This window comes from Mustela erminea, chromosome 2 (genome assembly GCF_009829155.1).
Source record: "Mustela erminea isolate mMusErm1 chromosome 2, mMusErm1.Pri, whole genome shotgun sequence".
In the NCBI taxonomy this organism is placed as follows: domain Eukaryota; kingdom Metazoa; phylum Chordata; class Mammalia; order Carnivora; family Mustelidae; genus Mustela; species Mustela erminea.
Genome location: NC_045615.1, coordinates 153972229 through 153989774, shown reverse-complemented (window position 1 = coordinate 153989774; position 17546 = coordinate 153972229). Strand labels below are relative to the sequence as shown.

The following is a 17546-nucleotide window of genomic DNA, read 5'->3' as shown; positions in this document are numbered from 1 at the left end:
AGCAGCCATAGAAAGGAGCTAGAAGAGCCAAAGCTCTCCAAAAGCCTATCCAGGGACCATGGCCTTTCCAATACATTAAATTTCAACCTAGTAAAATTGATTTTTGACCTCCAGAACTGTGAAAGAATGCATTTTAGCTGGCTTAATTTACCCAACTTCATGTTAATTTTTTGGAGCAGGCAGAAGTGAATATAGCCTTCATGTTCAACTTCATGTCAGCTTGTGTGTCTTCTAATTTTTATAAAATACTAACTCCATGTTCTTTGGCGTGATTTCTCCTTCTTTTCTGACCCTTTCCTAAATGCATAACCTTTGGTAAATCATTTATCTTTTCTGTTACTCATTTGCCTCATGTTTAAAATGAGGATGATAATAATATCTACTTAATGGTTATTATATGGGCTTAAGTTAACATTTGTTAGGAGCTTAGAAGTTTGCTTAGTACTGGCAAGTGTTATGTAAATTGATATTAAATAAATATTTAAATTTTAAAAATGTTATTTATTTGACAGAGAGAGAGAGCACAAGCAGGGAGAGCAGCAGAGGGAGAGGGAGAAAGGCTCTCTGCTAGGCAGGGAGCCAGGTACGGGGCTCTCTCAGGACCCTGGGATTATGACCTGAGCCAAAGGCAGATGCTTAACCACCTGAACCACCCAGGAGCCCCTAAATAAATATCTTAAAAAAGAGATGAAACATCTTGAGGGAAGGAGAATGGGGAGGGCTGTGGAATGATGGTTGTCTCCCCTTTATCTACCTTCTGTCACAATTTGAAAACAAACCATTAAAAAATTTAATGGAAAGAAACCATTAAAAACCATTAAAAAATACTGGGTATTTTTGGAATAGTGTTTATTCAAAAGAAAGACACCTATTGCCATCATATGTTTAAATCTCTGACAACTATTTACATATTTAGGAAATAGCCTTTTAAAATTTCGAATGGAAAAAGTAAAACATTAATGTCATTTCTGTATAAATGAAGTCTGATGAAAAAAAAAACACAAGCCGATCAATATGGGAGAGTAGTATTTTTAATATAACAGAATGAAAGTCTTTGGAAAAGACTTTCCAAAAGTTTTTGTAGATTTCATTGATGTGTTCAACAGTATCTGAAAAAAGGAAAATAACATAATTAGTTTTATATAATAGAATAAAATTACATTTATAGCAAAATATTTTGTGATTTTAATGTTAAAGGACTGTTTTAAAAGTTTACCTACAAATCTATACTATGATTAAGATGCAAGTTTAAGAGATTCATTTGTTTTCTTCTATCTTCTTGTATATATGATGCATGCAGTCTTGTAACAATTTGTTTTCAAATGCATTGTTATTCAATATTATGCTTTATTTGCATGCATGTATACATTATATAGGATTCCTTTGTGTGAGGGCCTTCGGTCCAGATCAACACAATCTTCTGATACTGAATGATGTAAAATAAAATTCCTTCTCTACCTTAAGAGACTTTTCTGGAAAAGTGGCACATTTCTTCTGTTACTTATTATGAATTAAGTAATTAATATAGTAAGAAACTAAACATAAATGCTTACTGAAAATATGAAATTATTAAATTTATGTAATATCTTGAACGAATTTACCAATCAATACCTTTTTGATCTAATATAATTGTAAAATAAGTAAAAAACAAAAGAATACAGCAACATTAAAATTTAAAGCTTTTTAATTGCCTCGACACGACCTGTTATTAAGAGACATCACCAATGATATTAACTGCCTTCACATTTGATTTTCAATTCTATCTCAATAGAAATTCTGATTTGGCTTGTGAAATAAAGTAAAATAATCCCTTGACATTTTTCCTGTCCAATTTTATAACAGTAAAATTGGAACAGCTTTGGGAAAGGTTGGAGGAGTGAGGAATGAGGGTAACCAAATATCTTGCTCAGATGAGCTCAGGTGGAATGAGCACAAATGAGCTTTTTGACCAATGCCTTTCTTCTCAGGATAATGTATAACAGAGGGTAGAAGACACATTTGTGGGGGCAAGAGTTAGGGACGGGAGATTTCAGCCTAAATTATTGTTCATGTTTTCTGAGGCAGAGGCTCTTGGTGTGGGGTAAGGGAAGCTGAATAGTGATAATAGAGAAAGATCTGTGTCAACTCTAGCAATGGTTCCTCTCATCCACAATTCAACCCCTATACCTCCTATGGAAGTTTCTTCCTTTCATCAACCACTATTATTTTAGAATATTCATCATAATCATTTTGGATCAGTTTAAGGAAAAACTACTCAGTTCCTGAGTTCCTTACACAGGACATAAGCTTATAATTGCAGAAGCTCGAGGACACAGGTCCAATGCCTCTCCACACCCCCCTTTCTTGTTTTCATGTAATAAAAATATATTCCACGGTGGTTTCACATGATGAGATTTAGCCTATTTAATGTGTGATTTTAAAATCTCAGCATCATGTATGACTTACGGAAATAAAGGATTGGTACTCTCTTTTCTAGAAAATGTCATTTCTTTACCTAAAAACAAAAAGACCTTTCATGCATGATAAAATGTACTTCATTTCATAATAGTGGGCCTATCTTTCTTGAATAATCTTTATTTTCTTGGAAGTTGTATCCTGGTGATCTCTTTGTAACTCATATTTAGAATACTCTAGGTTGCCACCATATTTAGCTTTTGAAAATGGAGAACTTGTCAAATCATTCCTCTCAAGGAAGATCCTTGATAAATTTCTTTGGCTACAGAAAAAGTCCAAGTACTTAGCAGCGTTTTCGAGCCTGCCCACCTCTTTTTTTTTTTTTTTTTTTTAATCAAATCCCCTTTTTTTTATCCATATTTTCCAACATTTTCCCTCTGCCCCCATGTGAGCCACAGCATAGGCTGTAGATGGAAAGTGCTTTGAATCAGAGGAAGCTGCTGAATGAAAGTGTCCATGTGTGGAGTATTGTAGGGTAAGGCCTGCTCTTTAGACTTCTCTGGAGCAGTTTCAGACAACCATTTAACTTGATCCTGATCTTTATCAGGAACAAAGGGACTGGAAGAAAATCGGTACCTCCATGGGGGAAACGATTGCCAGAAGTGTTCCATTAGTGGCAGCCTATTGCAAAATTTTCACTGGTGGATTTAAGCTCCCATTTCTTTTCAGTCTGTGCCCTGAATTCAGAGTTTCTTCCATGTAGTTGGGAATCCCACTTTCCCTTTTATAAAATAGTCCATTGTTTGGACTACATCTACTAAAACTTAAGGAATAGTTGCTTCTTGAAGATTTTTAAAAGAATGATCATTAAAAAAAAAAAAAAAGCACACACACACTATACTTCAGGTCAAGATGAGTAACAGAAAGTGGTTTTACTCTTTTACTTGGAACAGATTTTTAAAAATATACCAAACATGGGAGAAGCAGCAGGTTCTTGATCTGAGCATTAAGCAGTGAAGGACAGTGATCCCTAAGAGAAAGGAAGAAAATAAAGTGAACCATATGATTGTTCTAGCTTACTGCCTGGAGAATTTCCAGGCCTTCGTGAAGGGAAATAGAGCTAGGAGTCCAGGAAGACAAGGTAGCTGAAATTCACAGAGCTGAACATGGGAGAGGTAAGAGAGGGACAAAGATAAAGATACAAAGTTCTAAAGAGGTTACCCTCATATTTTCAACTGAGTATGGATTATTTATATGATGATATCACCTGAAGCCTGGTTTAAAGAACCACTGAAAGACAAAATGGAACAATATCTGGTACTCACAGAGGGCAGGGAAAAGTTTTTGATTTCATAAGAGTGAAAAATCTCAAAATTCACAGGGCATAAACTTGACTACTCAGAATGGTTTGATCTCCGTAATGGGAAAAAGGAGCCTTAGTTAAAAATGTTTCTTTGTTATGGCTTGAAAGCCTTAACAGCGTTGTAACCTAATGCCAGTGTAAAATGAAGCCCATGAACAAGTGTATATGGGAAAAACAATGTTTTCCCCTAACATTGGAAACAAGGCAGGGATGTCTATTTGATCACTTGACCTGGAGGTTTTAACCAGTACAGTATGCATTAACAAATATATAAATAAATGGAAATAAATCGGTAGCATTGAATTTGGAAATTAAAATGTTTACTAATAGATGAATGGGTCATATATATATATATATATATATATATATATATATATATAAAATGAATGATACGGTCTTATCATGAAATGCTACTCTGAAAAAAAAAAGACAAGACAACTACTATATACTTAACTATATAGACAAATTTCAAAATAATTATGCTAAGTGAAGGAAGGCAGACACGGAGGAGTTTTTACAGTATTATTTTGTTTCCATGCAATTCTAGAAAATGCGAGCCAATCTGTAAGGACCGAAAATGGATTAGGGATAGGAAAAGAGGAGAGTGGGGTTTCCCCCCTTATTGGTATATAGATCTGTTAAAACTTACCATGGCAAACCTTTTCAGTACCTGTAGTTTGCTGTATGCCAACTGAATCTTCATAAACCTGTTCAAAATGTTTAAGTGATACTTGTTTGCTTATGGGGAGATTCAGTTTCTTTTCTCTCCTACAAATTCCGTGCATTATGGAAATAAGGTTTAGGCAACCCACCTAATCCAGGGAAGTAGCAGGCTGGTGTTCTGAAGCCACAGGCTCGGCGTCATCAGGCTCTAAGGGCCCAGGCTCAATGGCAATAAGCTTTGGGTTGGGAGGTGTAGTAGGTACAGCTACAAGAGGTGTGGCTATGTAAGGTTCAGCGGGCTTAGGCATGGGAGCACTGTCTGGGAAAAAAGGTCCTCCAAGCGAACTTGAGGGAAGGGCAAAGAAGGGAGATTTCTGAGGAGGAGGAGTAGGAGAGGAGGAGGACAGCCAAGTAGTTACAGGAAAACTAGACCTGTGGTAGGGGAGAGCTCCGGGAGAACTGAGGATCCAGGGTAATGGGGGTCCCCCTGAATCAGGGTCAGGATTCCCACGGTAATTGGGGATTTCATTCCCTGAAGGATGAAAAGGAGGAGCAAAATTATTGGCTGATGTGGGATAAGGAATATTCAGAGATGGGTTAAGAGGGTAATGATTGCCGCTGTAATCCTAAAGGAGAAGCAAAGAAGTCGGTTAAAGTTGATTGTTCATACCTATGTTATCTCTATATTACCCAAGTTATGACCATGATGCTATACAGGGAGTGAAGATTTTTTGATGAGAATTCCAATTTAGTCTCTTTCTTAAGTTAGGCTAATATATTTCCATAATTTTTGTGATAGAAACTACTAATTTCTTGAGAATATTGATTAAATTTCAATTTTGGGAGAAATATTTTGTGTTAAGGCAAATCAGAATCTTATAAACTGAACGATATACCAGCTTAGTCTAGGAGAAAATAGAAGGAAAGTGTGTGCCCAGTACAGACTTGGTATTTCCAGGCTTCCTTCTCTGTATCCTCTGCCCAACCCACTGCTCTTAGTGCCCGCAGATGTCTTAAGGACCCCACTAAAGCATTCACTTAGATATACCCCCTTTATGCACCCTTTTGATCTCCTCTCCCATCCTATAACATCCTAGTCTGCTCATCAAGGTCAAGCATCTCTAACTGTTACTAAGAAGGAAACCAGACTGGATGTGGAGGAGTGGTCACTGGCTTTTCAAAAAGAAAAAAAAAAATGAGATATAATTGAGTATAGTTCATACCATATTGTATATTTGAATGTTCTTAAGACAGTAGATCTTAAAAGTTGACATCACAAGAAAAAAAATTGTAATTGTGTGGTGATGGATGTTAGCTGGACTTAATGTGGCAAGCATTTTGCAATATCTATCCCTGGCTTTTCACATTTAATTTTCCCTGTGCTGTTTTTATTTTATTTTTCTTAAAAAAGATTTTATTTATTTATTTGACAGAGAGAGATCACAAGTAAGTAGAGAGGTAGGCAGAGAGAGAGAGAGGGAGAAGCAGGCTCCCTGCAGGGAGCCTGATGTGGGACTCGATCCCCGGACCCTGAGATCATGACCTGAGCCGAAGGCAGAGCTTAACCCACTGAGCCACCCCGGCGCCCCCTGTTTGTGTTTTAAATGAGAGATCATAAATGTTGCTCATGCATTCACTATTAAATTTCAAATGGTTTCTTTCTGTAGAAGGACCTCTGCAAACTTCAGTTGCCCCAGATTTGTCTGTTACATGTATGTGAGACTGGCGGGGAGGTCCAAGGTCACAAAATTATGTAGGAATTTACAGAAAATTAAGACATTTTTTGGTCTCACATCCACAAAATTTTATTTCCTATCATAAATTTTTCATGCAGTTTTGGTATATATTAGTTTATGTATCAAGATCCTAGATTCTTTGATTCAGTGCATAGCTCCCTTATAATTTAAAGAATCTTAAATGTTTGTAACATAAATATTTTTTAAATATTATAGGCTATGTTTAATATTTCTTATGTATTTATGTTAAGGCTGGCCAGTTGACATTTTCTTTACATATATTATAAGCTAATTTGTCAATGGCAGACACCATTTATGAACATATATCCAGTTTTCATATTTGTTAGAAAATATTGCCTTCTTTATCAACAGTACTTTTCTGCGATATGTAACTTTAAATTCCAGTTTAAAACATTTAATCTAAAGTGCAAGCAGTGAAACTGGAATAAGATACCACTATGAATAGGAAAATTATAGGATACATAAATACACATATGCTTATATTTATACATGCATTTTTAATGACCCCTCATAAACAAGCAAAGAATGCATTTCTAAATTACTTACCTTTTCAAGGAAAAAAAAAGTAATACTGAATATACTGAATTATTTAACATTATTAGATAGAAAATACTTTTTTAAAAGACTTTTTTTTTTTTTTTTTTTTTTGACAGAGAGATCACAAGCAGGCAGAGAGAGAGGGGGAAGCAGGCTCCCTGCTGAGCAGAGAGCCAGATGTGGGGTTTGATCCCAGCACCCTGAGATCATGACCTGAGCCAAAGGCAGAAGATTAACTCACTGAGCCACCCATGTGTCCCAGAAAATACTATTTTTTGAAAATGCTATTTAAAAAAGAAAATAATACAGACCACATTTTAGCATCTTAAAATATAAATAAATAAGAACATATTTTACCTTTTCATCAGATGAGAAAATTTTCTAAAACAACAAAGAAAATAATGTTTGTGTTAAATTTCATGCCACTGAAAAATACCATTCTTTAGATCTCTACCTACATTCAGAGTGACTATAACTGACAAAACTGTCCAAGCAACTTGGAATTTTCTTTCTTAAATGATAGTTGTTTTCCTATGACTATGTGGACTCTTCTGCTTTCTAAATACATTCTTACAAAATAGATATGCAATGGCCAATATTAATATTCTATTAGTACCAGTGTTTCTACACTATCATTAAATTTCTCATTCATGTTTATTTGTAAACTTCCACATACAGTGCTTAATTGGCTTATGTATACCAGATATTTACATCAGAGCATCATTCGTGTTTATTACCCCGTGACTAAACAAGGCTTTACAAAATAAATTCTCAATAAATGCAGATTGTTCCTCAGTGGATTTGGGATACTTTAAGCCTTTTCTTGGTGGATATTCAAGGATTTATTTTTAAAATGTATAAGATGAGTGCCTACTATGTGCTGTCTGTCCCACGTGCTCTATATTGGGATCCTAAGTATTGGAAAGAACAAACAAGGTTTCTTTGTTCAGACCTAGTTATTGTGTCTCCCAGTCAGTCCAGCTTCCTCATTAAAATTTAACATTGTATAAAAACCAAAGCAATGAATAAACGAAAAGTAGAATCAAACCTTTAAACACAGAAGACAAACTGATCATTGCCAGAGGAAAGGGGGAGGAAGGCAAAACGGGTGAAGGGGGTCGGGAGATACAGACTTCTACTTGTGGAATGAGGAAATCATGGGAATAAAAGACACAACGTAGAGCATATAATCAATGATATCATAATAGCACTTCATCGTGACAGATTATAGATACACCTGTAGTGAGCATAGCATAACATAAGAGAAGGTGAATCACTATGTTGTACACCTGAAACTAATATAACGTTGTGTGCCAATTATATGCAAATAAAATAGGAAGAAAAAAAGAATTTAATATTATATATAACATTTCTGTTCAATTTGGTTTGGTTTCCTGAATTGCTGAGTTAAAAATGTTTCCTTTTGCATCATATTTTCATCCTTAATTATGATGCATGTTGCACAAGTGATAAAGGTTTCAGAATATTCACAGAGACAAATGTCAGTGACTTGTATTGTGACCATAGATCCCTAGTTTCTCATAAGTAATATATTAACTCTTATAAGAAATTCAAAAGAATAAAAAGAATATCTCACACTGTTTTCATTTTAACAGTTATTTTCAAAACCTTTCTACATTTGTATTCCATAAACATTTTTCTTCAAATAAGAATAGATTAATAGCACTAATATTTTAACAGCAATAGTAGTCCCAAAGCTACAGTGTAAACGAATCAGAGACTTTAAAATACACTTTAAGGTAAAAACAAATACATTCATATGTAAATGAAGAGTCTTACCTCATCAGGGAAGTGGAAACGCTTCTAAAACAAAGGAAAAATTAATTCACTATGGTTATTTATTTGAAAAAATCTGTACCCAGATTTCCATATTACTGAAGAATTTGTACAGTTTTATTAGTATGGTTTCTTTCTTTTTTTTTTTTTAAAGATTTTATTCATTTATTTGAAAGAGAGAGAGAGAGCACGCCCATGTGCACAAGCTGGAGTGGGGGAGAGTATAGGCTGAGGTAGGGAGCAGAGCGAGAAGGAGAAGCAGACTCCCCGGTGAGCAGGGAGCTGACTCTTGGGGCTCCACCTGAGATCAGCCATAGTTTTGACCTCATTAGTTGTCTTAGAAAGTTTTACTTTTGCTGAAGGATTTGGGTTTGTAATCTGTAAATCTGAAAGATCATCTGGCTGTTATTCATATATTTGGTTTTGCTGCTGTCTTTCACTCTCAAGTTTTGTTTGCATTCTGTGTGTGTGTATGTATGTGCATGTGCACGTATAAGTGCCACTTGTTTACACTTGCACAAGGATCATATATTCACTTGTTCTCCAATGAAGCTTCAAAGTATTTTATGAAGTCACCACAGATTATGCACAAGAATAAAAAATAGTATAGAAACTCATCATTTACCATTTTAAGAATTAGAGTTTAATTCAGGTAATTTTAGGAGATATAAAAACGTACCTTGAAATTTTCCCAGGATGATAACAATAATTGCAATAGTATTAATATTATATTAATATTAATATTATTATGATAATATATAATACAAAGTAATAATATATAATAAAATACAATATAATACAAGTATATATAATATAATAATAATATTAATAATACAAAGTAGCTTTTGAGTCCTAGATACTCTGATAAACACCTCAAAACCATTCTGTGAGGTAAGTGTCATAATTTTCTCCTTTTATAAAAGAGGCTATTTAGCACACTCATTGGCTAGAATTAAGAAATTTCCATCAGCTATCTCTTACATTAGAGTTGCATCTGCTTATGCTGCATTGAAAGTCATTATGTCCATTGAACCAAGTGTTCCTTGTGACCCACTACATTTTTGAACTAACCTCTTTTCCTTGCTGGTTAGCCATTTAGATAACACTTTATTATTTTGCTTTTAAAAATATCTTTTGAAAAGTTTGGCACAACAAACCTCATGCCCATTAACATATCTCTCTGCTTTGTTGTTATCAGTGCTATACTAACTTATGTCAATAACATGAATTCCTATCTATGATTGTTCGATGGTTATACTATTGCTATAACTTAACTATTAACTATTTCCTCACTCACCTTTGCAAAAGCAACATAAAAGATGCAGGCCCACAGTAGAAGCTTCATTTTGAGTGAGCTTATGAAGACTAATTTTATAAAGCGGTTGTTTCAGAAAAGATACAATATATATCTTAGTTATTTCTCTTCTCCTAGAGAGAGACAAAAGAATGCATGGTTTGGTTAGTCTGATTAGAAGCACCCTCAATAGGAAATTCGGTCCTATGCTATTAACTACTGTTGTTACCTAATAGGAATGATGTTAAAACAAAATTATTCTTTTCTGAAATGTCCTTCAACAATCAGTTGGCTTCTAACTAAACTTCTTTAAGAGGGAGTGAACTCATTTAGTTACCTAGGGATACATTTTTGCAATTAATTTGTCATGGAGTGCTTACTATGAAATAAAATTCCTTAAAAGTAGCCATTCTGTGGGTGCTGTATTAGGATTTTCTTTTTACAGAATAATTAGGAGATTAGTATCAACAACTTGGAAAAATTTCCAGTCCTAATGTTGCTGCCACTGTATGCTGTGGCATAAACCTTTAAGCTCTTAATCATCCATTTTTTCCCTCTCTCTCTGAAAAGTGGTGGGGCAGCCCTATATTCAGGTGTGTGTCTTGATTACGCTAAAGTTTCTTCAAAGAAAGTACAGCCAATCTCTAGTTGGTTGTCTTCTCCCTTTCCCCCAAACATAAATTATCTCCACTCTTAACTAAAAATATATATACATGACACTTTTTTAACATTAATATCTCAAAATGTGAAAAATATAACTGCCAAGAAGTATTTTATTAATAATGATATCAGTTTCATAATATATTGTCAAATGAGAATTCAGATGTTAAATATAGCTAAAGTATTTAGTGGATCATTTCTAATTAGATAATGTCTGATTTTTAAAATAATTTCTATAATTCATTTTATCCTCTATAGTATATATTTTTTTGTGAAGTGACAATGTATTACTTACATGCTAAATATATTCCAATAACGCGAAATATTTGCAAGTTTTTGATGAGACCATGAATGCTTTAGTGTCTTATTCATAACAAGACCTAGGCTGCAAAATTCTATTCATGGGAGTAGCCCAGGAAATTATATACTCCATCCATTTCTCAAAATATATACATTTTTAAATTTTAGATCATCTGTTTACCTGTTTAACATGGTTTGACCACATATTGGATGGTCTTTGCTATAATGTTCTTTGATATTATATGTCTGTTTTTTTTGTTGAGAGACTACAAAAGCAAGAAACCAATAGGTTTTACCATTGTTTTTAAGTTGTAAAGATATATGGGACAACTAACTGCGCCTCATTCTCTTTTCCAATAAACAGCACTGGAGAAATTCCCGACAGGTCCCAATACCTAGGGTTTTCTGAAGCTATGGATATACTTTCATGTCCTAGATGCGTTGATATAACTTATCTCTTGTTTTTGCATTTATTTTTGTTTCTTGCCTCCCAGGAATTTGAGTCAAATTTCTTAGCCATATTTAGAACTCTACAGGGCATTATGACACCTTACTTGGGAATCTTACTGCATCTCCGACTTTATATCATTTCCTCTAGACTTGCTTTTCCCTTATCAAAATATCTATATTATTTTTAAAAAATTCTGTTTTACTTATTTTCCAAGCTGTTTTAAAGCCTTTTAGAATGAGTCATATTATGAACAAAGAGAGGAAAAAAATAAGCAATCAAACAAATCTCCTAAAATTGTTTATAGTGCTAAAATTTCTCTTTGGTATATTTTAACATTTTTGTAGAAAGAAAATAAAAATGTTAATTGGTTAAACAAAAGTTTGAATTTATACCTAAAGAAGTTAATATCTTATGCTTCAGTATAGATCAGTTATTTTTAAATTAGCCTGTACTTCACTGTACAGCACACGTGACCTAAAGATTAACAATATAAAGTTAACTGATGTATTTATTGATCTCTCTAAAATCATTCCTGTTAGCCTTATCTGGGTTTCTGAAATAGGAGGATTCAACTGGATAGAGCCAGATTTTCAAACACATATTATGTTGTCTGTTTATTGTCTAATATATGGCACTTGAATAATTTAGAAGACCTCTCCCCTTATCTTACTATTATTTTGGGAACCTATCAATTTGATTATATGTAATGGCCCCAAAACATAGATAAATATAGATAAAAGAAACTATGTGAGAAAATGTACATTCACCTTTTATTTAGTGTGCTTTGAGCAGAAATTCTATATAACTGGTTCAAATAATACCAGCTTAAATTATTATATGATAGATAATTCAAGAAGCACAATTTTACTTAATTTGACTTTTGTCTTACTGTGACTATTAACGAAGCTCTTACACATTAGTGATTCTATTAAACATGAATAAGTATTTCTTCTTCACAAAGAATATAAAAAGATAAAGTGTTCCTATTGGAATAATTAACAGCCAACAAAAGATAACGCAATTATAATTTTAGAGTTCTAAAAAAACCATTTGAGTATGGAAAAGTCCCAGATTTAGCAATATTTAAAAATCTTTTCTCTCTTGTCTCACTGTCTTGGTTTATCTATTCACATATCACTTGGGATTTAGTACTTTAGAATGCTCCAGAAGGAAAAGAGCATTGATGTCTCATTCAAATAATGATGTTCCCTTCTCCTTTTCCTCAGTTTTTTTTTTCCCCTTCAAACAGCTTTGACGGAGAGGGGATGACTTGCCCCACTCTTCCGTTCTTCAGAAGAACATGAGAGTACCTGAGTAGAACCTTTTACGGTTTGTGTGAACTCCTGAGTCCCTTCTGAACCTAGTTATTAAAAACAAAAAACAAAAAACAAAACAAAACAAAAAAACCTCCCCGGATGAGTCTTCTCTTGTGCAGTCTTGCAGTGATCATTCAGACTTGTGGTGGATTAGCTTTAAACAACACCCTGTGTTACTAACTTCGCAATCCAGGAGAGGATGTAAATACGCATTTATAGGCACTTTATGGAAGTCTGTCTAACGGGGAGAGTCTTTTACAAATGGAAACATCATTATATCAGGGTTGTGGGGAGGACGCCTGGTTTCCAGCATGGAAACTAACGGCTGTAGTTTGCTCTGGACACAATGCCTCACTCCCTTTCCTCTAGGGGTACTTATAGGAAGTCTTTAATTTAATGTTACCTCTTTTGTGTTGAAATAAATCAACATGATATCTGAAAAAAATAAAAACCTATCAATTTGACTTATTTGGCTATAAATATAAATTGATTTGGCTCATCAGTAGACTCAATGTAGCCAGGGAAAGAACCAGAGAATCTGAAGATCTGTTTCCTTCCTCCCTTCCTCTGTCCCTTCCTCTGTCCCTTCCTCTGTCCCTTCCTCTGTCCCTCCTCCCTTCCCTCCTTTTCTCCCATTCTTCTTTTCTTCTTCTCTTGATCATTCACTTAGTCACTTGGTACTATTCTAGAGCCTAGAGAACATGAGAAAAGCAACCAGTGGGTAAAAGGCAGTTGAGGACAACATTAAAGTAAGGCCTTTGGAATTTAAAACTCCAAAGATAATACTTTTTTGTGAATGAAGAAGTTAAAATGTGTAAACTTAATTAACCCCTTACTTCAGATTGTTATACTAAAAAAATGGGTATTATGAAGTTCATTATTTTTTTGATTCAACTGTATAGGAAACCTGTGGAATATATTTGACAGTTGGAAAGAGTGAACATGAAAAGTGAGCATAACAGTAGCTTTCTTTTGTTATGCACAATATCATACTCCACAGACAGTAGATGATTTTAGAATAGTGATGGACAAGAACACATCCTGTGCTTTTGAAGTAATGGAAATAAGGTGCCTTTTCCTTTGTTACTGACAGCTACACTCCTGGAATTGTCAAGGTTTTTAACTTACAAGAGAAATACTCAATAAAGATGTACTACAAAGTATTGTTGCCGTAAGTATGCAAGCAACGGCCATATATTTATAATGTTTTCCTACTTTAATATTTTTAAAATCTTTTCTAATTATCAATGAAATTAATTTGAATCTGGAGAGAATCTGACAAGCCCTTGAAAATTATTTACTGATCTCAAAAAGTAGCCATGATAGCTGCTATGCTCCAGTTTAATTTACTATAATAAAATATTAAGTCTGGAATATATGGAATAACCTGTGAATTCATGAATACTGAATAATGTTTTGACTACTAGGGATAATGTTTTGACTACTAGCAATGCTTACACATTGCTCCTCATATTGTTTACATTTTTATTTGGGAAGTCAACAAATATGGAAATATTCAGAACTCAGTTTGACTCACCCATCTTAATTTGAGGGACAGCGGTTACAGAGTTGAATCCAGAGAATTAGGAGCTTATTTTAATTGGCTAATTGTATGTGGCAATTAAAATGATGAAAGTGGATAAGATCATATAGGAAAAATATGTATAGTTAAAAAGAAATGGCTGAGGTCAGAGTCCTAGAAAATATCAATGTTTGTGTAAAGAAGACGTCCATGTGAAATATCTAGAAGAAATAGCTAAAGAAAGAATTATAAAAATTACCAGAAAGGAAATATTAATAGGTCCAAGTAGAATCGTGCACCTGGGGGCAACTTATTCATTTTCTAATACAATTTCCTCACCTGTAAGGTATAGTATTAATCATTATTAGTAATGTAGTAATTATAAGGTTAATTCAGGCAAGTATATAAATTACCCTGCACATAACTGCTTAGTTTCATGTATTATGATCATCATTATTACTTTTACCACAATCTATTAAAAAGGAGAGATTACAGAGAAAATTTTTTAAAAGCATCAAAAGAGCTATTAGTTTTGACAAAAAGTTTATTTGAAACTTTAAGGAGACAATTAAGTTATGTTGAGATTTATCAAGTTATTGAAGTATTGTAGTAGTGGTGGATAGTGTTTGGGCTTGATAGACTCAAGACTATTTAATCTTAAAATAAGATTAAAGATTTTAATCTTAAAATAGAGAGGTATTTTTTTTTTTAGTAGGATTAACTGAACTTATAAGGAGTGTTGAGGAAGGCAGCTAACTCTAATGACAACAAGACAAAGTTTGATAAGCACACTTTGGTGACAAAAAAAAGTTCAGAAAATTAACTTACTTTAAGATTCAGCTGCTTGAAAGGAGTGGCGGCGGACATTGAGTTCATGGTTGGGGGTTTTCCTGACGGGATTCAGTGCAGGGAGGCAGAAGAGTTATATACAGTGTGACGATAATATCTGAAATAGTCAAGGGTAAAGTCTGGGCTGTGTAAGAAAGGGAGTTCTGATAGGGAATAGAGCGAATGGAGTACCATCAGAGTGTTAAGGGGTGCAGTGTTCTATGAAAACAAAGAAAACTTCTCTCAGCTTCTTCCTGTTCCAGCCTTTCAAAGTATATGTCATATGTTACTTCCTTCTGAAAACAAAAAAACAAACAAACAAAAACCCTTTAGTGTTCAACCTGAACAAGAAAGGAAATGACGCTAAGGGGGATGGAATAGAATGGAAGATAATGGAAGGGCAAAAAAGACTGGAATATTCTATGAAGTGAAAGAAAAAGTCTTCAGTTTTCAAATATTTTCACCAAAGACACACCTCTTACAATGTCACTCTCCTGTGAACAGCCCCACCACTCCAGGACCTTCCCATAACAACCAAATGCATAATACAAATTTCTAAGCTCAATAACCTTCATATTTATCCCTCCTTTCTGACCTCAGCTCTACTTTCCCTTAACTTCCCTTCCCTCTGTCTTCTTTGGATGTGTTCATCCCCTTAGAGTTTTCCCTTATAATACATGCATGTACCCACTCATTTGCTCTTTGTGTTTCTTCATTTGTTAAATACCATTATTAGGAGGCCTTGGAAGATTTATATTCTCAATGCCTGACTCCTTTCTTCAGTGGGACAATGTGAACTAAGAGGAGGATTGAGGGCTCTGTTAAACTTCGGGATTGAGGCTGTGGCATATTATGATCATGAATAAATCAGAAAGATGGTAGGTTGATGGCTGAATAGTCTGCCAACTCAGCTGTGGTTGGGAAATATAATTAGTAGTGTTCAAGTTTATCCATTATGAGAAGTAAAATCTAAGTGTAAAGTTATGTCAGGGATAGCCAAGCTCATAAAAAGTCAATTGGCAAAGGACTCTTTATATTATCATTCGTAGCCTCGTGGGCCAGTATGAACAATGGAAATAATGATTACACACCAAAGAATGCAATTGAAATTTTATTTTGTGGGGGAAAGAAAGGTGGTTTTCCAACTCAGAAAGAATGATGAAAACATCTTACATAATATCAGCCCAGTTTGTAATAAACCACAATACAGACCCAGTATATTCAACATGAATTAACAGGAAAAGTGTAAATGACTCAGGAAATATTCTGCACAGTCTTCCTTTGGCTCAGTGTTTTTGGCTTATTAACAGGCCTGTCCAAGCTGGTAGTATGAAGAAACATTATAGATAAGAAAATGTAGAAGGTAGATTTTCTGGTCAAACCTAAAAGGAAAAAGACAGTACTATGTTATCTACTAGACTGATCTCTAGCAATAATATGTGTTTGTATATTGAACCATACAAACTCTCATCCACTCTAATCTGGCAGAATAATTAACTATTAGTAAATTATTTTCTAGTGCCTCAAATGATATCTAGCACATAGTAGGATTTTAGTAACTATTTGTTGAACAATAAATGAGTGAATGAAAGTTAATGGGCTCTTCAGTCTAACATACAAAAGTAGTGTTTATCTTTATTTATTAAATAAATAACATTTTTATGTTAAAATGTAAATATTTACCATTTGAAGGCATATTTAACTACTTTTATTTTCCAAATAGTTTATTAGACATAAAATATTACTGCTTCTTATATTTTAAACCCTTTTGATCTACTTGAAATCTTGATTTTATTAAAGGAATTTTATTATGTGGAAAGGCTTTGGGCTGATATTTTAAGAAATCACTTTGTAATTAATAAATTCTTCAGAATTTATTTTACTTTTTTTGTTTTCTCTGTTTCTTTTATAATTTTTTAAATTTTTCTGTCAATTTGGTATTTTTTGTCTCATTATTTCTCCTGCCACTGCTTTGGTTAGTCTAATTATATGAAAGAACTTAGTTTAGGACTTAACTCAGATGCATAACTTGACCTTTCCGTACCACCATGTCCTCATCCCTCTAACTTAGCATTTAGTATATTGTATCACCATTTCTGTGTCCTTGTCTAGAACAGAGCTTAATGAAGGTAACTTTGGTATCATTTCTATCTCATGTCTCTCACATAATGGAGCACATGATCAGCTTTTTAAAACTGTAGAATAAATATATAAATAATGATAACAAAGGGAATATTGCTATTTATAGAATACAACTATTTTTAGTTCTTATCTATAGTAGTTGTTAGTATCTTCCTCATAAAAGATTATTTTGTGAAGTTGCCTCTTTCTCATTCATTAGGAAGAATAAAATGACATGACAAAGCAAATCAAATTTGTGACAGGGTACCTAAAGTTTAAAAGTGCTCTTTCAATAATCCCCTATCTGGACTTTGGGTACAGTTTGATTTGAACAGGGGAAGGTTTGATCTTTAGGGCCAAAAATCTGTATTAGACTTGGTGCTTTGGCTTTTGCAGGGTGATCACAAACAAATTATTTAACCTCCAAAACACCTCAGTTTCCTTACCTCAAATTGGCTCATCATATTAACTACCTCTTAGATTTTCTTGTGAGCATGAAAGTAGTTAATATAAGCAAAGGACTCAAAACAGTGACCAGCACAT

At 33.9% G+C, this 17546-nt stretch overlaps 1 protein-coding gene across 1 annotated transcript; it reads right to left on the bottom strand.

Annotated features, from left to right (window-relative positions):
- Window positions 1-996: 996 nt before the first annotated feature.
- PRR27 (proline rich 27) lies at window positions 997-15043 on the bottom strand. Its single transcript, XM_032332040.1, has 6 exons — window positions 14883-15043; window positions 9809-9939; window positions 8515-8538; window positions 7072-7095; window positions 4570-5046; window positions 997-1109 (listed from the first exon to the last, which is right to left on the bottom strand). The coding sequence occupies exons 2-5, from the start codon at window positions 9854-9856 to the stop codon at window positions 4570-4572; spliced, it is 573 nt and encodes a 190-aa protein (XP_032187931.1). The 5' UTR covers window positions 9857-9939; window positions 14883-15043; the 3' UTR covers window positions 997-1109.
- Between the last annotated feature and the right edge of the window lie 2503 nt (window positions 15044-17546).